General features: G+C 37.4%; 1 protein-coding gene across 3 annotated transcripts in view; it reads left to right on the forward strand.

The window, feature by feature from the left end:
* Positions 1-23,734, forward strand: part of ARHGAP32 (Rho GTPase activating protein 32) — a 262,887-nt gene that overhangs the window by 179,784 nt on the left and 59,369 nt on the right. For all 3 annotated transcript variants that reach the window (XM_081238497.1, XM_081238496.1, XM_081238495.1), the window contains 3 exons: positions 782-904; positions 2,460-2,537; positions 14,340-14,421. In XM_081238497.1, coding sequence (XP_081094623.1) covers positions 782-904; positions 2,460-2,537; positions 14,340-14,421 — 283 coding nt within the window. The remainder of the gene's footprint in view (positions 1-781; positions 905-2,459; positions 2,538-14,339; positions 14,422-23,734) is intronic.

Here is a 23,734-nt window from a genome sequence, read left to right on the forward strand (position 1 = left end):
CTTAGTAACTGAAGATAGTTCTTAGTCATTGATGAACCAGAGACAATTAGCCTTTTAAAGAGTCTGATTTAAGAATGTCTTGAGCGGAGCTTCCCTGGTGGCGCAGTGGTTGAGAGTCCGCCTGCCGATGCAGGGAACACGGGTTCGTGCCCCGGTCCGGGAGGATCCCACAAGCCGCGGAGCGGCTGGGCCCGTGAGCCATGGCCGCTGAGCCTGTGCATCCGGAGCCTGTGCTCCGCAACGGGAGAGGCCACAACAGTGAGAGGCCTGCGTACCGCAAAAAAAAAAAAGAATGTCTTGAGTGATAGAGTATCCTCCTGTCAATAGGTTAGGTTTTTCCCCTTAATTTACATATGTAGAGTTACATTATTCTCTCCTCTCAGTGGAAATTGGGAAGGCAATGAAAGTAGAAAGAATATAGACCTTAGAGCCAGGCCAACTTGCCCTGAGATCTTGGTTCTTCATTATTGGCTGTGTGATCTGGGACAAATTATTTAATCTCTCATAATTTATATAGCCTATTTTAGCTTTAGCATCTTCATCTTCAAGTGTTGATAATGATGATAAATATCTTTTAGAGTTATGAAGATTAAAGTATGTATGTTATATGTACAATACAATGACTGGCATATAGTAAGTACTCGATAAGTGGTGGGTTTGTTTTTTTTTAATATTCTTTGGGTTATGGTTTTTCTAAGTCAAGTTGAATTATATAGATACACAAAGAAACTTCCAAGTCCCATGTCTTTAACCATCTCATAGTACATTTTCTTTGTTACAGATTGATAATAAGGGAAATCACCTTCTAGTTCATGAAGAATCATCCATTAACACTCCTGCTGTTGGTGCTGCCCATGTTATCAAGAGGTACACTGCTCGGGCCCCGGATGAATTGACCTTAGAGGTAAGTGACTAAAGTTGCTATGTGTTAGCTCAGTCCCTGCTATCTTTCTAGCCTCAGTTTTAACTGTTGCAATCATTTCCTTAATGAAAAGCACCAGGTTTTTCTGTGCATCATTGTCTTTCAGCCTGGCATACCATCTATTTTTATTTTAATGACTGTACTCATTCTTGAAAATTCAGCTTAAATGTCTCCCATTTCTTCTAGGAAGTCTCCTTGATCTCCTTCCCTCTACTCCATGGAAATACATACCCCCCAGAACCTGCACTGAATGTCATTCTGAGCTGTTCTCAAGGCTTATCTCTGATATGTCACTTACTACATTCCGTCATAATTGTTCTCCTGTTTGTCTCTGTGAGCTTCTGAAAGCCAAATCCTCTTTTGTCTTTGTGTTTTAGCACCTAAAAACAATACCCAGTGATACTTCCTTCTTATTGTTCATAGATTGAGGTAAAGACCAGATGAAAAGTGAAATGAACATTTCTTGCTATCAGATGCAAAAGGAGGGGAATTAAGTTTCTTCCTTTAATATTGGCTGATGAGAGACCAAAGAAAATGCTGGCAGTTATTCAGTTTAAGAGGAAAAAAAGTGTAAATTTTTACTGTATAGAATTCAAACTGTTCTCAAACTAAATTTTTAGCTCTATACACAAAGGAATCCTTGATCTTGAAAGATACCATGTCTGTTAGCAAGTATGGTTTTGTGAAGAGGACTTTCATGACTGGAAAAATTAGTTGTGAATATACAAAAAAAATTCTTAAGGCAATATTGTGTACATTAACAACATTGCTCTGAAGTGCTTAACTGGTTTATCACAGAGATCATCAGTTATTTTGATTGAAGAATACAACTTCCTTTAAATATATTATTAAAAACTATTATTGCTATTTTCATACTTACAATTTTGTAAAAGTTTGTACAAACTCATTAGTTTGTCTTTTAAAGTGAAGAAAGTCAGCTGTTTAGTGGGAATGTTATATTGAACCATCTATTAAAAGAAATGTAGTTGTCATTCAGTTTTACATGTGCTAAGAATAACCCAGTAATTGTAGACATCTTAGAGCTTTCCTATATGATGAAATAAGATATGTCAAATGTTTAGCACAGTGCCTGGCACATGGTGAGTGCTCACTAAATGTATTAATAGAAGCCGCTGTTGTTCTAAATATGAGTATTTAAAATTGCCTTTTAGATTCACTAAAGTGAATTTGATCACCTTTAGTAACAGCAGTTAACAGAGTATTTTAACAGGAGTGATGATGGTATGATGCCTGATGTTCAAACATCTTATGCTATCAGTCAGGCTTTCTGAAGTTACTACAGGTGTTAGTTGGACCACAGTCTTTGTGCTGCTTAACTTTCTGTAAACCTCTCCTTAACAAATGGTTAAGATTATTAAATTCCTTACAGAAAGAAGTGTTAATGTTTTACCAGAAATAATGAGCCAGAAAATAAGATAGTACTTTACCCTTTTGTTACAGTTAAGATTTAAATTCTAGACAGACAATTGCTTTAAAAATTGATTTAAAACATTTCACTTAAACTTTTTTCTCCTAGGTGGGAGACATTGTTTCTGTTATTGACATGCCCCCAAAAGTGTTAAGCACGTGGTGGAGAGGCAAGCATGGATTTCAGGTAGGCAACAAAGAATTTGGTGTGGAAAAGTCAAAGATCGTTTTTTCTTTCAGTAATATTTCTGTTTATAATATGTGCTGGCAGTGGACTTTGTCATCAGAAATTTTGTCTGCAGTGATAAAAATGTAGATGATACTAGACTTGGGTTTTCTTTTCGAGTTACTATTGTGGTTGTTTTGATCTCCTTCTTCTTTGCTGTATGGTGGCATCGCCAAATTGTGAGCAGAATCACATGCCTGGTGACCACTTTTAGATTATCGGGACTGTGACTCTGCCTTGCTTTTCACAGTGGTTTAAAATCATGAATCACATATGATTTCTCTCTAGAATTAAGTCAGTTTGATCAATGTTTTTTTAATGCACTGTAACTGTTAATGCAAACAATGTGTGAATTACAGAATAACAGCAGAATCTAAAGCTGTCTCTTTCTTTTTCCTTATATGCCTGAGTAATTTGAGACCTGATAAAGGCATATTTTAGATTGACTAGCACTAATTTCCATAGGACAGAAAAGTTTCCTTTTATCTTTTAAAACTATCACTAGAACAGCATCTGAAAATGCCTTAAAATTGTATCCTGAATATATTTGTTGTTCATTTATAAAAGTGTTCCTAAAATGCTGCGTAGATTAAATGCTCATGCTGCACAGTTAGAAATATTAATAACTATCATATAAGTATCTTGAGCTTTAAGTGCATGTAAAATAAAAGCTATTAGGTTTTTATAAAATGTATTTTATCAAAAAGTAATCATAAAGTTTAAAACAGGGTAGCGTGGTGGTTAAGAGCATGGGTTCTGGTGCTAGATTGCTTGGGTTTTAATCTTGTGTTATGTTGAGCAAGTTATTTTACTTCTCTGTGCTTTAGTTTCCGCGATTGTAAAATGGGGATTGTAGGACTATTCTTAATCTCTTAAGATTATTGCAAAGATTAAATGTGTAAGGATAAAGTATGTTAAGTATCTAGAGCAGACTTGATGCATATTTTTCACTCAATAGATGTTGATTTTTAAATGTAAATAATTCAGTTTTTTATTTTGCAGATTTAAGTTTATCTCTCTCTTTATCTGTTATAAGAGCATTTATAGCAATTTAATTTGATGATTAAAAGCAAAAAAATCATGTTTATTACCCCACAAATTTTCTTATTTGTATAATTTGCAGTCCTTCTTTATCTGTGCTCTGATTTCTTAATTGTTATGAATAATTGGCGCTTCTGGTTAAATATAAAACTAAATGGAAAACTGGTGTTACCTCTTTTTCTTATTAAGAGGTCAATTCTCCATGTTCATGGAAATGAGCTATAAATGTTAGGGTCCCAAAGATGATCAAAAAGTAAATTTGGCTTTAAAATGACAGTTACGTTTTAGTCTTGATATTGCTACCTTTCTTATAATCTTAGGCAAGTCACTTGCTTTCTTTGGACTTTGCTTTCTTCTTAGTTCCACTGTAATCCCGTTAGTCCTTGTTAACATTTTAATTCCATGATTGCAAAAGAGCAGGTTTTCCCTTCTTTCATATAACAAATATTTATTGAGTATTGACTCTGTGCTAGGTATAGATTTATCTTCCTAACTCTTTTATTTAGAGTTAAAAATTAGTTTATTCCCCAAACAAATTATTTAATATAAAAACAGTTTTTTAAACTTTCAGGACTGATTTATAATTGATAATGAAATGTTTTTCATACAGGAATGCTGGTCTGTTTAGACCATGTTGGAGTATGACTGTGAGAAGAGGAGTTGATTTGGGGGCATGGGGGCACCCATGAAACCAGGAGCAAGTCTTTAAATGTCACATTAAAACTTTATTTAAAAAAGGAACTGAATACTTTACGGGAAGAACCCACACAATTCAGTCCTCCTCTCTTCTGTCTGCAAGTACAGTCACGCTCTGAGATACTGGGGTTAAAGGCTTCAGCATAAGAATTTGGGGAGATATTATTTAGCCAGTCCCGGATGGCTAGGTGGGTGGAGCCTCTCTTAGGGCTGGCTTGAAGGCCTTTCTTGGACTCTCTCTCACAGACTTGATAAAGAGTAGGACGCTGCTTGAGCCAGGCTGGCTCCTAGGCCGAGGGCAGGCAGAGTGTAGGGGTGTTGGCCATGACTGCAGAGAGCCTGAGGGCCTTGGGAGGAAGGAGCCCTGGGAGTGACTGCTTCATGGGTGCCCCTCCCCACCCCACTGTCCTCAGGCAGCATCTGAGAAGGGCCCCAGTGGTACTCACAGGCTGGTACAGGGCCTTCGTTTCATTCATGGCAGAAGGCCCTCTGGGCACTGACACCATGCCCCGAGGCAGGACGAGGAGGACAGGCAGTACTGGTCCCCTCCTCAGGGCCTCTCAGATGAGTGGGAGGTTCTGAGCCCAGCAGGACTCCCTAGGAGATCTAGGAGGGGTTCCTGGAGGTGGTGACTTTGAAATGCAGAGTCCTATGCATGTCTTCAGAGGAGAGGATGTCCAGATGACCTGGGTAGACCGGCTAGATGTGAAGCAGCCATGTGACCAGTTAGCCAGCTTGACCTGTCCTGGTCACACAGATGGACTCTGTAAACTGAGCTTTGTCAGTGAGCCATGAAGGAGGAAGCATGGAGGCAGGAAACCTGTCTTCCTGATACAGTAGCAGGAGACGAGGGGCTGGGCTTGGCCTTGGGGTAGCTTGGACAGTGGTCTTCCGGGAATCAAGGCCATTTAGAGCTGACCACTCTCGGGAGAGAGGGTGAAGGGGAGCAGAGATGTGGGCTGTTGTGTCCCAGGACGGAGGCCAGCTCTGAGTTGTGGCGCTCTGGCCGCTGAAGGGACGCGCTCTGGAAATGCGGCGTCGGCGTGCAGGCAGCTCTGCTCAACCTGATGTGTTTATAGCGTGTTACGTGGACTCCCCTTTCCTTTTTTCTCAGTCTCGTGTGTCGTTTTCTCCAGTCAGCTGTCGGGGCATGACAGGGTACACGTGGTGTGCGGAAGCCTTTCCCTCAGAGCCCTGTGAACTGATGTTGTGCAGTTGCTGGCTTGTGACTTTGTTTTATTTATTTTTTATTATTTAAAAAATAATTAATAGATTTTATCATTTAGTACAAGTTTACAGAATAGTTGACCAGATAACACACAGAATTTCATATACTCCGTGCCCCACACATGTATACAGTTTCTCCTATTAACATCTTACTTTACAATTTCATTGAATAGAATTAGAAAAATGCAGAACTTTATTACCCACAAGCTGATTAGCAGAGTTTACCTATAGCACAGTGTAAGCACTCTTTCTAGAAAAGTGGTCTGAGGAACACCGGGGCCAGAATCACAAGGATAAAAATACAGTGTGTCAGTATCACATCCTCCTCCATAATGATGGAAACAGTTTTGGGGTTTGCTTTTTGTTACCTTTAATGAACCAATATTCATACATCATTATTAACTATAATCCATATTTTCATTAAGGTTCACTCTTTGTGATGTATATAGTTCTGTGGGTTTTAACAGATGCATAATGACATGTATCCAGCATTACAGCTTCATACAGAGTAGTTTCACTGTCCTAAAAATCTCCTGTGCTCACCTGTCCATCCTTCTCTCCTCCTAACCTCTGACAAGCACTGATTGTTTATTGTCTCCATAGTTTTGCCTTTTCCAAAACATCGTATAACTGGAATCATATGGTATGTAGCCTTTTCAAACTGGCTTCTTTCACTTAGTAATATGCATTTTAGGTTCCTCCATGTCTTTCATGTTTTGATAGTTCCTTTTTTGCACTGTCTAATATTCATTATTATGGATATGCCATAATTTATTTTTCCATTCACTTATTACAGTGCATCTTGGTTGCTTCTAGTTTGGAGCATTTATGAATAATGTTGCTGTAAACATCCATGTGCAGGTTTTTGTACAGATGTGTTTTCACCTCCTTTGGGTAAATACCACGGAGTGCACTTGCTGTGTTGTATGGTAAGATCACGTTTAGCTTTGTAAGAAACTACCAAACTGTGTTTTAAAGTTGTTGTTACCGTTTTGCCTTCCCACCAGCAACAGCAGTGATGCTGCTCTGCATTCTCATCAGCATTCGCTAGTTTTCAGTTGTTGTTGTTGTTGTTTTAACCATTCTAATAGGTGTGTGATGGTATTTATTGCATTGCTCTCTTAACTTGCAAATAAAATTAGTCCAAGGAGTAGCATTTACCAATATAGTTAGGGCGCTGTTCCACCATCTTCATTTCTGTTACCAGTAACTCCTTCTCCTCTCCCTTCGCCACTGATTCTCAAACTTTACTTGATATGCTTATGACATGTTACATGAGGAACATGTTAAAACATAAAATCCTATGACCGAAGCCCTGAAATTCTGTTTCACTGGTTGTGGGATAGGATTAAGCCTGCATTTTTTTTTTTTTTTTTTTTTTTTTTTTGCGGTACGCGGGCCTCTCACTGTTGTGGCCTCTCCCGTTGCGGAGCACAGGCTCTGGACGCGCAGGCTCAGCGGCCATGGCTCATGGGCCCAGCCGCTCCGCGGCATGTGGGATCTTCCCGGACCAGGGCACGAACCTGTGTCCCCTGCATCGGCAGGCGGACTCCCAACCACTGCGCCACCAGGGAAGCCCTAAGCCTGCATTTTTATCCATGTTATTCCGGCCCAGGTGTTCCTCAGACCACTCTTCTGGAAGCAGTGCTTACTCTGAGCTGTAGGTAAACTCTGCCACTCAGCTGGTGGTTGATAAAGATCAGCATTCTGCCAGTCTGTGTATTGTTTTAACCTAGACCATAATTTTGCTGTGGGAACAGAAGGATTAGTTCATCCATGTGTTTAAATTATACTGTGACTATGTTTCTTTTCTTAAACTTATGGGAGTAGGAAGTGTGAAATTATATTAACTATAGTAATTTGAAATTCCGAAATCTGTTTTTTACTTGTCTTCAGAAGAGTATATTGAATCTTTTACCTCTGTTTTCTGAGGTGTTTCATCGTATAATCTGTACTTCAGCAAAAAAAAAAAAAAAAAAAAAAAAGCTCTTTGCTTTTTCTTTCTTGTTAAAAATAAATGTCATCAGCTTTTGTACTTATCTGGGGACTGCGGTTGGAAATGTGAGGTGAGATGTCTGGAAAGTCTTTTTTTCTTACATAAAAGCCATAACACAAATATAAAATGTGAAAATCTTTGAGGATTATTTGTTTGTTAGTGCCATGTTTGGCAAAATTTTATCTAGGAGCCACTGGCATCAGAATGACCCAAGAAACATGTTAAAACCAGATAATACTAATCAGAATCTCCGGGGATGGGGACAGGAATCTGAATTTTATCAAGTTCCTTAGGTGATGAATAAGCACAAAATGTGAGAACCACTGACCCAGCCTCCCACTGTTTATCCTGGGCACAGATAAAGGAAGAAATTAAACACAGTTTAGTGAGTGTTCTCCTTTCCCCCCCAGAAAATCTTCTAAAACGTATTTGGGATACAGTCAATCTAAGAGATAAAATACTATTTAGAGAGTGACAAAACTCTGTACAGCTCATGTTCTCTTGCTTCTCCACAAGATGATTAAGGATCAGCTATTTTATTTTTCAAAGTTACCCCAGAAGGTTGTGTGAGGGTTTCTGTGTACAGTGACAGAGAAGCAAATCTTGGACAGTAAACATTTCCTTACCTCAGGAGTTTAATGTGGTTCCAAGTAGCTTATTTTCAGAAAAGTATTCTTTATTCCAAAGGGAAGATATTTGGAAACCTTGTCCCTTGTAGTAAGTAGTTTAATAGAGGAAGACAATTTACCCACTTATTTATATGAAGACCATCATTTTATGTATGGAATTCAAAGCTACACCTTCTCATTACTCAAAATTAAGTAGAGCAAAATATTTCCTCTCCAGTTAAGTAATGGGAAATCACATACTGTAATTTTTCATCTGTAATGTTATAGAATTTCAAGGGAAGAAGGACTATGTGGTACTCCAATATAATGAATTGTAACACTTCTTGGTGCTCTTACGTGTGCTTTCTAAGTGCTTTCCATTGACGTTTAATTCTCACAGTCTATGAAGAAGGTACTATTATTACCTCTCTTCTACTGACAAGGAAACTAAAGCAAAAGGGGACTAAACTACAAGCCCATTGTTATTTTGCTGTTTAGTGTCAGAGCTTAGGTAGAAATTTAGGCATTCTGGGCAAAGAACAGGTCATAGTAGTAATTTAATGAACCAGTAGTGGCTTCTGCTTGTCTGCATGTGTGAATCATAGATTTCTATATTAGAAAAGATGGTAGTGGATCATCTGGTCCTACACTGTCATTTTAAAATTATAGAAATCCTGAGACAAAGGAATTTAGATAGATTGTTCTGATTTACAAAGACAGTAAGTCAGTGATATAGCCAGAACATAAGCTTGGTGAGTTCCAATTTTGTATTTTCCCCCCCTTGGATCACAAAAATATGTAAATTTTCTTAAATTATTTTCTGTGTTACTTACTGCAGTTTTTTATTTTTCTTATTAGTGCCATTAGCAGCTGCCACTGATGTTTAGAGAGAAATTAGTTTCTAGATAGCTCCTTTTGTTAATTTGTAACATCAGAATATGTCCTAGCAAATGATGCTTAAACATTCAGTTTCATGGAAATTATTGACAAAATGGCTTAGAGTAGTAGTTCTTGACCTCATCAAACCCTATACCCCCTTGTTATGATAAATAATTTCTAAAATCTTTCCTTATGATCCTGAAATGGAATTTACAAATGATATACCAACCTACAAACACAATTTCAAAAAAGTCAGTATAATTTTTCACATAAAATATAAAGGAGAAATAAAAGGAAAGTAATTATATATTTAAAATACACAGTGTATATTTAAAATATATATACTTGGGACAACTGCATGGACGTCTTGTTATTTCATATCTAGTCCACAGACCAGTAGCATTAACATCAGTCAGAAAATATAATAAAACCCATTTGTAATAGCATCAAAACTATGAACTACTTAGGGATATATCGGAAAAAAGATACAAAAGATCTGTGTACTGGAAGCTACAAAGCATTTCTGAGAGAAATTAAAGAATATTTTAAAAATGAGAGATATATACCCTGTGTATGGGTTGGAAGTCTTTATATTGTTAAGATGCCATCTCTTCTCATTGATCCCAATCAAAATCTCAGCAGATTTTTTGTAGAAATTGATAAGCAGATTAAACAAATCATATGGAAATGCAAAGGACCTAGAAAAGAACAGCCAAAACAAATTTGAAAAAGAAGAACAAAGTTGGAGAACTAACACTAATTGATTTGAAGACTCAACTATAAAACTGCAGTACCAAGAGAGTGTGGCATTAGGGGAAAGATAGACAAGTAAGTCAACAGGACAGAATAGAGCAGAAGTAGACCCACACATACATGGACTGCCTATTTTCGACAGAGGTTCAATGTCAGTTCAGTGAAGAAAACATGGTCTGTTTTACAGATGATGCTGGAACAGTTGGATATCCTTATGCCTCCAGAAATCCTTTGATTTATTTCTTGTGCCCTATGCAAAAATTAACTCAAAATGGACCACGTACCCAAAATGTAAAGCTTAAACTATAAAGCATCTAGAAGAAAGCATAGGAAAAACTTTTGTGACTTTGGCTTAGGCAAAGTTTCTTAGGTGTAATATCAAAAGAACAATTCATAAAATAATAAATTGAATTTCATCAAAATTTAACACTTCTGCTCTTTGAAAGACATTACTTATAAGACAATAAAAAGACACACCACAGACTGGGAAAAAATATTTGTGATGATTATATCTGATGAAGGCCTTGTATCCACAACATATAAAGAACTCTCAAAATTCAACAAGAAAACAGAACCCAATTTAAAAAGTAGCAAAAGTGGGAACAGAGACTTAACCAAAAAGATATATGACAAACAAACACATAATTAGATGCTCAACACCAGTAGTCATTAGAGAAATGCAAATTAAAATGACAGTGAAGTCTTGCTGCATACTTATTAGAATGGCGAGGATGTGGAGGAATTAGAACGCTGCCACAGTTGGGGGGAATGTAAGATGCTACAACCAATTTGGAAAACAGTTTGTCAGTTTCTTAAACATACACTGATGACGTGATCCAGCCATTCAACTCCCAGGTGTTTATCCAAGAGAAAAGAAGGCTTACGTTCATACAAAAACTCACACATGACTGTTCATAGCAGCCTTACATATAATGGCCTCAAGCTGGAAACAGCCCAGGTATCTCATGAACAAGAGACTAATGCATAAACAAATGGTGGTATTTATACAGTAGAATATTACTCAGGAATAGAAGGAAAGAATTATTGATAAATACAGCGACATGAATGACCCTCAAAATAATTATGCTGAATGAAAGGAAACAGACGACAAAGAGTACATTCTCCATGACTCTATTCATATAAAATTGTAGGAATTGCAAAGTCATGTTTAGTGATAGAAACTAGGTTAGTGGTTGCCTGGTGGGCAGGGGTAGGGGCTGGTAGGGAGAGGGAGAGATTACAAAGAGATACACGGAAACTTTGGGGGTTGATACATATATTCATAAATTTAAGTGTGGTTACAGTTTTATGGGTGCCAGAGCTTATCAAAATGTACACTTTAAGTATGCACAGTTTGTCAGTTATACCTCAATAAAAGTGGGAAAAAACTGCAGAAGCATCTGATTTAACTTTTCATGTATCTAATCCTCTTGATAATTCCTGTGTTTTCTACCTCTGTGTCTCTTACATTCATATACTTTTCTTTCTTCCTCATGCCAAATTGACTTGGGGAAAAACTACTAAATTGAAGGTTCTCTTTCTCTCCTTTAAGCCCATCCCTAAACTGCTCCTGCCTTATCTTTTTCTTCTGTTACTCTATTTTTATTACCTGCTCCTCTACCCTCATGGGCCCTGGATGCTCGTCCTTTCTTTTCCTCCCATCTTCCTAGAGTAGAAACTCATTTTGAGTCCTTCAAAATATACTGGATTCCCCTCACCTTTCTCAGCCATTTACATTAGAGCTTTAGAAAATGCTACTGCAGCAGAAAGAATAATATGATGAATATAATTATAATAATAGAATTTAATGTGAATAAAACAGGATGATGTAGTTCATAAATCATATTGTTAGAGTTCCAAGTCACTTTTAACGTTGGACATTTTGAGTTTATTAGAATTATTTATATTTGGTGAAATACTAGCTTAAGTATGCATCAAAAAAGTATAAATGTTCATTAACTATATATTTAGGGTTAGTTATATTATGTGTATATTTTCAATAGAACACAGTTTCATTTTCTATGATGGAAATTTTATAATAGGAAAACAGAATCTATTTGCTTTTCACAAGTATACAAAATTAACTCCCTTAAATAAAACAGTTACCTTAACTGTAAACAGTTACAGTTAAGAGTGATTTTGGCTTCAAGAAACAAAAGTGAACAGAAAAGGTAGCATTGCTGCAGTTGAGTCAGCAGCTTCATGATGCTAGGCAGAATTCTCTAAGATTCTCTTGGCCTTTCTTTAAGGTCAAATGATGGCTACTGCAGATCCAATCCCAATACCTATGTACACAGCATAAAGAAGAGACAGAATAGTAGCAGTAAAGCTTTTTACAGGTGCCGTGACTACACCTGAATGCAAGGAATCTGGGAAACTGAATATTTAGTTTAGCTAATATTTAGTAATATTGCACTTTATAATAAAGGGAGACAGGTGAGCAGGGATTGGAATGAGGCGTCAGATGAACCTATCATGGACCTGCCTCTACACAGTACACAGTAGCATTTCCCCCATATACCTAGACCTGATGCACTGAGACATTCAAAAGGTGAAAGTGTAACTAGTATGTATGATACAGTTCCCCAAAGAAGATCATTAAGCTTTGTGCAGTCTTTGTGAAGAAGTGATGGAAAATTAGTTTTGTTTGCTGACAGATGCTTGAGTTTAGAAACTAGGCTACGTGCTTTCACACGCATTATTGAGGTAGCTAATGTCCCATTTTTACAAATTAAGAAACAGACAGATGTTAAGCAATTTGCTCCAGATCACAGAGCCTAGTAAATGGGTGGCCTTTTCTCTATAGTAGATTGGCAGAAAATGTGTACAAATTGAAATGAATTAGAATTTTATGGAAAGAATGATATTTGACAGTGAGGAAACTTAAGTATACACAAGCAAAAGGTGGTAGGTATTGTGTGTCATATCCATACAGTGGAGGGGCCAGAGCCCTCTAGATACTCCAGTGGCCAGCATGTTGAGATAATAAAGAATAGACAGCATTTCTCAAGTGCTTACTCTAGGCACTTTGCTTATACTGATCCATTTAACTCTCATAACAACTCTTATGAATTAGGTACAATATTATTATGTTTAGAGGAAGAAACTCAAACATAGAGGCTAAGTTATAAACCCGAGCAGTAAGTGGCAGACTTGGAGTAGAACCCAGGCCCACTTAATCCTGGGGCTACACTTAGCCATAAGTGATTATCTTATAACTGATTTGCATAAGAGAGAATGAGAATAATTTTTCAAGTTGATTCTTGTCTGGTTCTAACCAATCTTGGAAGAATTTCTACTTGTTATTAGTTAAATAGGAAGTTGAGTAAAGTATGATACAGAATTTCACCAAGAAAAGCAGATACTTAGAGCATCATTTTGGAAGGCAATGCATATAGGAACTCTAAGACCCAAATTTCATATCTTTCAAACAAAACTGGAAATTTGTTAATAAGCCCTTTTCAGCTCATGATAACTAGTTACATCTTCATAATTTTAAGAACGAACAGAATATTGATCAAGAAATTGAAGTAAGAATGCAGCAAGTGAGTATGTGAAAATAATCCCACACAGATGGAAATTATACAGCTCAGAACTTCACGATGAATCATACTCTTGGAAGACCATTCCTTTCTCCCCCAGAGTCTGACAACAGAGGGATGTACAAAGTGATGTAGTTTTCTTGTTTCAGCTTTAACATCTGCTGCTTGGCAGCCCAATTATATTCCCATCTAAGAAAACATCTATAAATATTGGTAAAAATTCCCTTTTTACTTTTGTTTCCTGGCTCTTTGTTTCTCCATTCTGTTGGCTGTGTAGTATCTCTGGGTGATCTGGAGCTCAGTATTTTACTAATACAGCTCCTTGGGCATCTACCTAACACCATGAGCAATCCTGCTACCAGGTCAAATTGGTGTGTTTTTTAAAGCCAGAGTCTGTTACCACTGCTGAGATTGGTTGTTTTCTTCTCTTGCTTTCCCACTTACCACACACTACTGGGCTCTTTAACAACAGTGGATACCAGGATTTTAAGTGAGCGATTGTTTGACCAATTTATTTTAGTCTTGTCATTTTTCATGGAACCTGTGAGAGAAAGAAGAGAAAATTTGCAAAAAAATTTGAATGAGGTTTAGTGTTGATTTTTTAAAAAATCATCTAGAGAAATCAGTAAATATGAAAGTTGACAGTAAAGGTGTTAACACAACTAGATTGAAATTTCAGCAAAGTAAATTATTAACAGGTATAAATTGTACCTCTTGCATGCATAACTTGGTATCAGACTAAATATTTTAATTGGTGTAAAAGAAGTTTGGGAAATTAAAAGGTAAAACTAGGAAAGCAGACTTAGATATTTAGACAAATAAAATACGTTAACTCGATATACTCATAGCAACAGATTGTTTTATTTTTTGTATAATTGGCATCATCAGTGATTTAGAGTCTTGGAATAACAGAATCATTGGGAGGGGCTGTGGAGCACATGACTGGAATTGAATTGGCAGTGTTCGTACACTGGTCTGTTCTCTGGTTTAAAATCCTCTCTTTGCTGCTTTTCTTCTTTAGGTGGGACTCTTCCCTGGACACTGTGTTGAGTTAATTAATCAGAAAGTTCCCCAGTCAGTGACCAACTCAGTGCCAAAACCCGGTGAGTACACTTTTTCATTAATGTGATTATTTATCAACTGCTTAAAGATTCAGATTTTCTCTTCCAGTCAAGCACATAGCTTGTCTAGCTATTCTTTGCATTTATTGTCATAATATGCATTCTTAATTTTATGTGGTTTTGATTTTTAATATATTCTTTTTTCTCTCTTGATCATTTCACAGAGGTTTACATGCATTCAAAATTTTAAGAACTGTTTGCTCCATTAAGCTTTGTCATTATTTGTTTTTACAATTATATAGTAGGAATGTAGCTTATTAATGAATCAAATGATAAAAGAAAATACCAGGTTTAAAGAACCGACATGGAGATAGTATGATTAGCTGAAAATTAATAAATGAAGGGAATGTATATTTTATCAGTGCCTGTGAACATGAAAACTATTTTAAACAGCATTTGTTATCATTTATGTAGTATATTTACAGTGCTATATAAGTATGTGGAGTATTTTACAGATATGTAGAGCAATGTGTTACAGGGGGTAAAAATTTTAAACTGGAAATTTTTGTTTTTATTGGGGTGATTTAATCTGGACAAATTTTACAGAATACCTCATCTGGAACTTTTTAATGTGATGTAAATTTTTGGAAAGAAAATAAAAACAAAGACTAAAAGATTTTAGAAGGAGGAGGGAGTAATCAAGTGTATTTCTCCTGATTGTATTACATTCCCTCTGCCCTTCTCTACCCTCACCGTGGGATTCTCAGTCTCTTTTCAAGACATTTTTTTTTAATGGAAATGCATTTCTTTTATTTATTTATTTTACTTTTGGCTGTGTTGGGTCTTCGCTTCTGTGCGAGGGCTTTCTCCAGTTGTGGCAAGTGGGGGCTACTCCTCATTGCGGTGCGCGGGCCTCTCACTATCGCGGCATCTCTTGTTGCGGAGCACAGGCTCCAGACGCACAGGCTCAGTAGTTGTGGCTCACGGGCCCAGTTGCTCAGCGGCATGTGGGATCCTCCCAGACCAGGGCTCGAACCTGTGTCCCCTGCATTAGCAGGCAGACTCCCAACCACTGCGCCACCAGGGAAGCCCTCAAGGCATTTTTATCCTCTGTTAAATCCCCCTTCTTTGGGTAAACTTGTTAAACATAAAAACACTTTCTCAGTGAATACTTATTCATTAGTGGTTGTGATGGCTGTAGTTTTCTTTCCTTGTTTAAATATGGCATCAGTAACTTAAAAAAAAAAATCCTATGACCATTAGCAGACACTGCCCCATCCTCCCCCTTCCTTCCAGCCCCAAGCAACAACTAACCTACTTTCTGTCTCTAGATTTCTCTAATCTAGACATTTCACATAAATGGAATCATACAATGTATAGTCTTTTTGTGACTGGCTTATTTCACTTAGCATAATGTTTTCAAGATTCATCCATGTATCAGTGCTTCATTCTTTCTTATGGCTAAATAATAGTCCATTGTATGGATATACAATATTTCTTTTATCCATTCACTTTGGGTTTCCATTTTGGCTATTATGAATAATGTAATACTTAGTGTACAAGTTTTTTTATAGATGTATGTTTCATGTCTTGAGTATATATCTAGGGGTAGAATTGCTGGGCCATATGGTAACTCTGTGTTCAACCTTTTGACGAACTGCCAAACTTTTACAAAGTAGCTGCACTGTTAATTCCACCAGCAGTGTATGAGAATTCCAGTTGTTCCATATCCTTGTTACTTTTTTAATTTTTTTTTTGGTTATTGCTGTCTTAGTGGGTATGAAGTGATATATCTTTGTGATTTTGATTTGCATTTCCCTGATGGCTAATAATGTTGAACATCTTTTTATGCACTTATTACCCATTTGTATATCTTTGGAGAAACGTTCAGATCCTTTGTATATTTTTTAATTGGGTTGTCTTTTTACTAATTGAGTTGTAAGTATTCTTTATACATTCCAGATACTAGTCCTATATCAGATAATATGATTTGCAAATATTTTCTCACATTCTGGTTTGTCTTTCATTTCCTTGATGATGTCTGTTGAAGCGGAAATGTTCTTAATTTTGATGAAGTTCAATTTAGTTTTTTCTTTTGCCACTTACGCTTTTGATGTCTTATCTAAGAAGGTGTTGCTTAACCCAAAGTCAATATTTACTCCTATGTTTTCTTCTAAGTTTATAGTTTTAGATCTTATATTTTAGTCTGTGATCCATTTTGAGTTAATCTTTGTGTGTGGTGTGAGGTCCAACTCCAGTGGATATCCAGTTGTCCGAGCACAATTTTTTGAAAAGATTATTCCTTCCCCATTGAATTGACTTGACTCCCTTGTAGAGAATCAGTTGACCTTAGACATATGAGTTTATTTCTGGATTTTCAGTTCTCTTCCATTGATCTCTATGTCTGTTCTTATGCCAGTACCACCCTGTCTTGATTACCATTGCTTAGTGGTAAATTTTGCAATTGGGAGGTCCTCCTACTTTATTCTTTTTCAGGATTGATTTGGTTTTTCTGGGTACCTTGCAGTTCTATATGAATTTTAGAATCATCTTGTCAGTTTCTACAGAGAAGAGAGCTGGGATTCTGATAGGGATTTATTGAATCTGTTTATCAATTTGGGAAGTATTACCTTCTTGCCAGTATTTATTTATTAAGTCTTCCAGTCCTTGAACGTGGGATATTTTTCCATTTGATTATTAGACCTTTCATTTCATTCAATATTTTGTAGTTTTTTTTAGAGTATAAGTTTTGCATATCTGTTGTTAAATTTATTTTTATTCTTTCTGATGCTATTGTAAATGGAATTGTTTTCTTAATTTCATTTTCTTATTATTCACTGCAAGTGCACAGAAATACAATTAATTCTTGTGTATTAATCTTGTATCCTGAAACTTTGCTGAAATTTTATTAGTTCTAATAGGTTTTTTAGTAGATTTTCTTGGGATAGGCTAAATATAAGATCATGTCATCTGTAAATAGAGATATGTTTACTTCTTCCTTTCCAGTTTGGATGTTTTTTATTTCTTTTTCCTGCCCAATTGCCCTGGATATGTTACATTGTTGAATAGAATTTCTGAGTACAGGCATCCTTGTCTTACTTCTGATTTTAGGAGAAAGCATCTAGTTGTTCACTGTTAAGTAAGTTTTTAACTGTGGGGTTTTCATAGATGCCCTTCATCAGGTTGACGAAGCACCCTTCAATTCTTAGTTTGTTGAATGATTTTATCACAAAAGGGTGTTGGATTTTGTCAGATACTTTTTATCCATCTATTGAGATGATCATGGGTTTTTGTGGTCACTATTTTAAAGTTATTAAAATTCAACATCAAAAATTTATTGTTATTTCTTGTGCATTATTTTTATGTATTCTGCTGCGTAAGCTTAACTTTTATTAATTATAAAGTCTTATCTTTGATAATTTCGCCTCAGAGATATACTGTTTTTAAATATTAGCTTAATATTGATGTTACATTGTATCAATCAAATATTATACTTTCTCATGTTCTGAATATGAAAGTGATTTTCTAATAGTGATAACGTCCAAAACTTTTAAGACTTGAGAAAGTTAATCAGTTATTGACAGTTCTAGAAAATAGGTTTCTGTTAATAGACCTGTATGGCATTGTTAATTCTAAATTAGTAATGATACATAATGACAGCACACCTTCAAAAGCTAGTATTTTGTCTTTTGTGAGCAGCATTGCAGGGTTGGCATGGGAAAATGTGCATTCTTAATACATTTTGAAAAGGATGATGTGAATTCTGTCAGCCTCAGGCTTGTTTCACACTTTAAAACTGTCTTTGCCTGCAGTACAAATAACTTTAATGTTCTATTTATTTTTAACATTGCCATCTGTCATGTTAGATGCCAGATCGGAAAGGTGCAGCTATAGTTTGAGACTGCAACGTAAAGCTCCCTATATTATTGCGCAACAAGGGCAACAGGGAAAACTTTCCCTTTGGAACTCTTCTTAGTGCTCTCCATATGTCCAATTATTTGTGTGTGTAAGAATAAAACTAATGAGTCACTGTGTCCTGACCAAGATAGCATGTATCCATGGTTCCTTAAGGAAAAGAACGTGTGTGGGGCGGAGGGGGCGGAGAAAAGAAGAGGAAAGAAAAGAGGAAGAAAAATAGACACTTGTCCCAAAGAAATTGGCATTTAGTTCAGTCCCCACAGGTTCTGGTTGAATGGCAGGTGAGGCTGAGGTGGGAGGAAGAGGAAGGAAGCACCTGAGGATTTCTGTGTGTTTATCCTGTGCAGCATTTACCCAGCAGTTATTTAGTTATGGTGTCTGTCTTCACGTTTTTCGTGTTCTCAGCTGTTATCTCCTCGGAGATTTGTTTTGCGCCCTTCTGTCTCCCTCCTCCTGCACATGTCAGTTACGTCTTTGATGTTGGCTCATTGGTCCTCTCTCCAGCTTGGGTGCTTTCTGTTGACCTCTTCCTTCTGTGCAGGCTTCTCTGAAGCCCATCTAATGAATTCTTCAGTTCTCATATCAGGTATTTCGTTTCTAGGATCACCATTTGGTCTTTTTTATAATTTCCATGGTGGAGTCCCCACCTTCCCACCTTATCCACCTTTTCTTCCAGAAAGAAAGAAAGAGGGGGTTTGGGGGAGAGAAGGTGGAGAGAGGGTGAAGAGAGAAGAAAAGCAAAGCTTTACTTTTGAAGCTTGAGCTTCTAAACATGAAGGACTGGGGAACTTAGACAAACCCTCCTTCTGCAAACAGAGAGTTTGGACAGAAATGTAAAAACATAAGATCTCTCTGAAGCACTGGAGGGTTAACAAGGTAGTAAACAATTACTGAGCTAAGATTAAGCAGAAGAAGGACATCCAGATACGTGACCCCAGTGTATGGGGACATTAGCCCCCTAGGGTGTCAGCTGATGGAGTAGAGAATGTCGCAGCGCTCACGGAAAAACAAATGGAGTTCAGAGCCCAACAGGGCAGAGTTGCTGGTAATGCCCCAAGCTTTGAGTTAGGCTTTTTCTCGAAATTGACAACTGATTCTAAATCGATCCTAAAATTTGTAATAGAAATGCAGAGCCCAAAACACACAAGACAGTTTTGAAGAACAAAACAGTGGGAAAATTAATATAATAGATATCAAGACTTACTGTTAAAGCTTCACTCATTAAGATACTGAGATTAATGCAAGGATAGACAGATAGAACAGTGGAAAAGAATAGAGTCCAGGAACAAACCTGTGTCCATATAGATGCTTGATTCATACACTGCAGAGCATTGTGAAAAAGACAGCCATTTCAATAAAAGTTGCTAGGTCATGGAGAATTATAGATCTGTATATGAAAGGTAAAACAACAAGACTTAGAAGAGAATACTGTAGAATATCTTCATGACCTATTTTCATGATCTTGGGTTAGACATAAAGCAGTAATAATAACTGAGAAGCTTAATCATTAAACTTAATTAAAGTTCAGAATGTCATCGTAATATGCTATTAAGATAGTGAAAAAGGCAAATCACACAGTGAGAAAGATATTTGCAGTACACATATTTGACAAAGGTCACGTAACCAAAGTATGTAAAGGATCAGTAAGAAAAGGACAGATAAACTGATTTTTTTAATTGAGTGAAAACTTGATCAGGTATTTCACAACAAATATCAAAATGCGGAATAAGCACGTGACAAGATGTTCCACATCATTAGTCTTTAGGGAAATGCAAGTAAAAACTTTATTAACTCACAAAAACACACCCACCAGAATGCTTAAAATTTAAGAGTAGCGATACCAAAAGTTGGCAAGGATGTAAATCTGTGGGAATTCTCATACACTGCCAGGGAAGCATAATGCAGGACAAGCACTGCTTGGTACTGCCTGCTAAGTTTGTCACGTATATACCTTGTGACCCCGCAGCTCCATTCTTAGGTATATGTATAGAATGTTCATAGCAGCCTTTTTCCTAATGGTCAAAAAACTGAAGAACTCAAAGGTATATTTGTAGTGGAATGAATAAATAAAGTCATGTTCATTCAGTGCATTCTTCTACCAATGAAAATGAAATGAGTTATGTCTGTGTGGAGCAACATGGATGAGTCTCACAAAAATAAATATGGAGTGGGAGAAGCCGGATTTATGCACACACTTACACTGGGTAATTCCATATATATAAAGAGAGAGTTCAAAATCATACCGTTCAAGACTGTTCTGTGGTGATAAAGTTTGGACAGTGGTTACTCTTGGAGAGGAGAGTGAGTAGATGGGTAGGAGAGAGGATTCTGAAGTGCTGGTAATGTTCTGTTGATCCAGATGGTGACTATACAGAAATGTAATGCTGTGGAGCATCTTTTCATGTGCTTATTGGAGAAGTGTCTATTCAAGTCCTTTGTCATTTTTGAATTGGTCACTTGGCATTTTTTACCTCCTATCCAGGTAAATATTCCTTACAATGTCACTTTAATACACAAATGTTTGAAATTACATTTTCAAAATAGATTTTATACTTCCATACTGTGAAATACTCTGCAACCCTCAAAAGGAATGAAGTAGACGCCTATGTGCTAACCCAGGGAATTTTTTCTGTGATGTATTGTTAAATGAAAAAGCAAATCACGCAACAGTATAATCCCACTGTAAACTCATAGAAGAGGATCAGGAAGGATACATAGCTGACTGGAAAGCGGAATGAGATTGTAGCTATAACGAGAGACATTTCATTTTTTTCCTCTGCTCCTGTATTGTTTAAGTCCTTTACAATGATCCTATATTACGTTACATAGATTATAATCTACCCTTCACTCCACCCTGTCCGAATAGGTAATTTCTTAGGGTCTTTCTTAAGGCAACCACTCCATAAAATAGGTATTTTGTGATAACAGACTTAATGCAGATGTTTTCCTTACTGTATACACCTATGTGAGAAGCAGCTCAAAGAGGCAAGAGCACAGGCCTCAGCCTTGCATTGTAATCCCTGTGCCATGTGTTACTGTCCATGTGCATGTCAGTTGGCTTCCCTGAGTTTTAATTTCCTCATCTAAGGAGTGAGGCAAGATTCCGTTAAAGATTAGAGATCAGGCATTTAAAGCCCCTGGATACTTAATAAATATCAGCTGTTATTGTTTATCAATGTATGTGTATTTACTATGTTATATCATTTAAATTCAGGAGTGTCTGAAACTAGGTCTACTTAGTTTATGTAGGTGCTTATTTAATATATTATTTGTTGGTATAAATCTATATGCAAATATTTCACAGTATACCACTGAAACAAATGAATTGCAGTAGTTTTCATGGGACCCTGGTGAGGAAGGGAGCTTCTCTGGATGGTCACTTGAAGAGAGTTTTGCATCACAGATTTTTGTCTGAATTGTTTTGTTAGCAGACATAGAAGTAGCTGAGGCTTTCATTTTGGGGGAAGACTGAGTAATCAGATGTAATGCTGATGACATCGTTATAAGTAGTTTATAAGGTAACACAGCCTGAATTCGTGGCATAATTTTGAAATTGAGAAGTCCTTGTATTATCCTTTTAGGAAACTGGTCCTCTAGTATTTTGTGTTTTGTTGCTGTTGTTTTATTTGCAGTTTTGCCTAATTATAGTTTTTTTTCTTTTGTTTTCATTTGTTTACTTCTGGATTATTTCCATTTTCTTTCTTTGAATGTCCAGCACTTTGCTCTTCTGTAACCATGTTTCCTGACATCACTTTAGTATGAGGTGACCACTCTATATCAAGTAAAAAACATTCAGGTTTTTACTTACCTGAAATGGAATGTTATACTGAATATTCTTCCCATTGAACACATTACTTTATTACTCTGGAGGCAAATACCTTAAGAATCCGATATGAAAATCAGTACCCTAGGAGGCATTGACGTAAGATTTAAAAGAGTTCCAAAATGCTAGAATGCCCGGGTGGTTTTCTCTCCGAATACATGGTAAGGGATACATCAAGATAATACTTTCTCACTCTGCATCAGGGAAAAACAGAAAATTCATAACATCACACATTTGTAGTTGCCTTAGAGTTTTTGAATACTGTATTTTTGTTATTTAAATGGGAATTTGAATCTCGATACAGCCCTGCAGTGTGCTAAGGATGCGGAATGTATTTCTGTCCCCCGCACACAGCTTTTTTTATTTTTTTGAATTTTATTTATTTTTTTATACAGCAGGTTCTTATTAGTTTTTTAACTAGTGGAGCAACTGAGACTCAGAAAACTCCACGCTGTGCCTGAGCTTTCATAGCTGAACTTGCAGAAGTCTTCTGACCTCTCCTAGTAACCACTGTCCACACCTAGGTAGCCCTGGCTGTGCACCAGATGGATTACACTCATTTGCGATTGTTTAACTCAAAACCCAGAATTTTCCCACCATGGAACATTGAATAGAGGTAAAATTTATTGTTTGCTCTCTAAAAATGAATATTTTGGTTTTATTACAATAAGAGTAAATAAAAATGTATTTCTGTAGATGAACAGAAGAGGTATTAGGGCAAAACATGTGTTGAATGGAAGATGAAGAGAAGTGCTTCTAGGAACCTACTTAATTTGCTAATTTTGTTTCAGCCATCATTCTTTCTAAGGCTTCTCTAATTAATTAAAAAACATCTTTCCATAGCTCCTCATTACATATAAAACATACCTCCAGACTACTTTACTGTGTCATTTCCGGCCATCTTCCTTTTCCATTCTCCCGTTCTGGCCTTTCTACCTGTGCTCACTGGGCTCTGTTTCTGTGTCCTCAGCACATACCATGTGGTCTCATAGCTTTCCCTCTGCTCCTACTGCACCGACTGTTCCTACGATCTGAAATGCCCTCCTCCCTATTTTGCCCAGTTGAAATTTTCCTTGTATTTAGACTCAGGCCATAATCTTCTTGTCCATGAAAGTTTCCCTGACCGTCTCTCCCCGGCCCATCTCTCCTGGGCCTGTCTCTCCTGGGCCTGTCTCTCCCTAGGCCTGTCTCTCCTTGGCCCATCTCTCCCTAGGCCCATCTCTCCCGGGCCCGTCACTCCCAGGCCCATCTTTCCCAGGCCTGTCACTCCCAGGCCCGTCTCTCCCTGGCCCATTTCTCCCTGACCCGTCTCTCCCTGCCCTGTGTCTATCTAGGCCCATCTCTCCCTAGACCCATCTCTCCCTAGGCCCATCTCTCCCTGGCCCGTCCCTCCCGGGCCCATCTCTCCCTAGCCCGTCTCTCCCTAGGCCATCTCTCCCTGACCCGTCTCTCCCTGGCCCGTCTCTCCCTGGCCCGTCCGTCCCAGGCCCATCTCTCCCTGGCCCGTCCATCCCTGACCCGTCTCTCCCAGGCCCGTCTCTCCCTGGCCCGTCCGTCCCAGGCCCATCTCTCCCTGGCCCGTCTCTCCCTGGCACATCTATCCCTGACCCGTCT

Source organism: Mesoplodon bidens (assembly GCF_964165515.1).
Source record: "Mesoplodon bidens genome assembly, chromosome: 7".
In the NCBI taxonomy this organism is placed as follows: Eukaryota; Metazoa; Chordata; class Mammalia; order Artiodactyla; family Ziphiidae; genus Mesoplodon; species Mesoplodon bidens.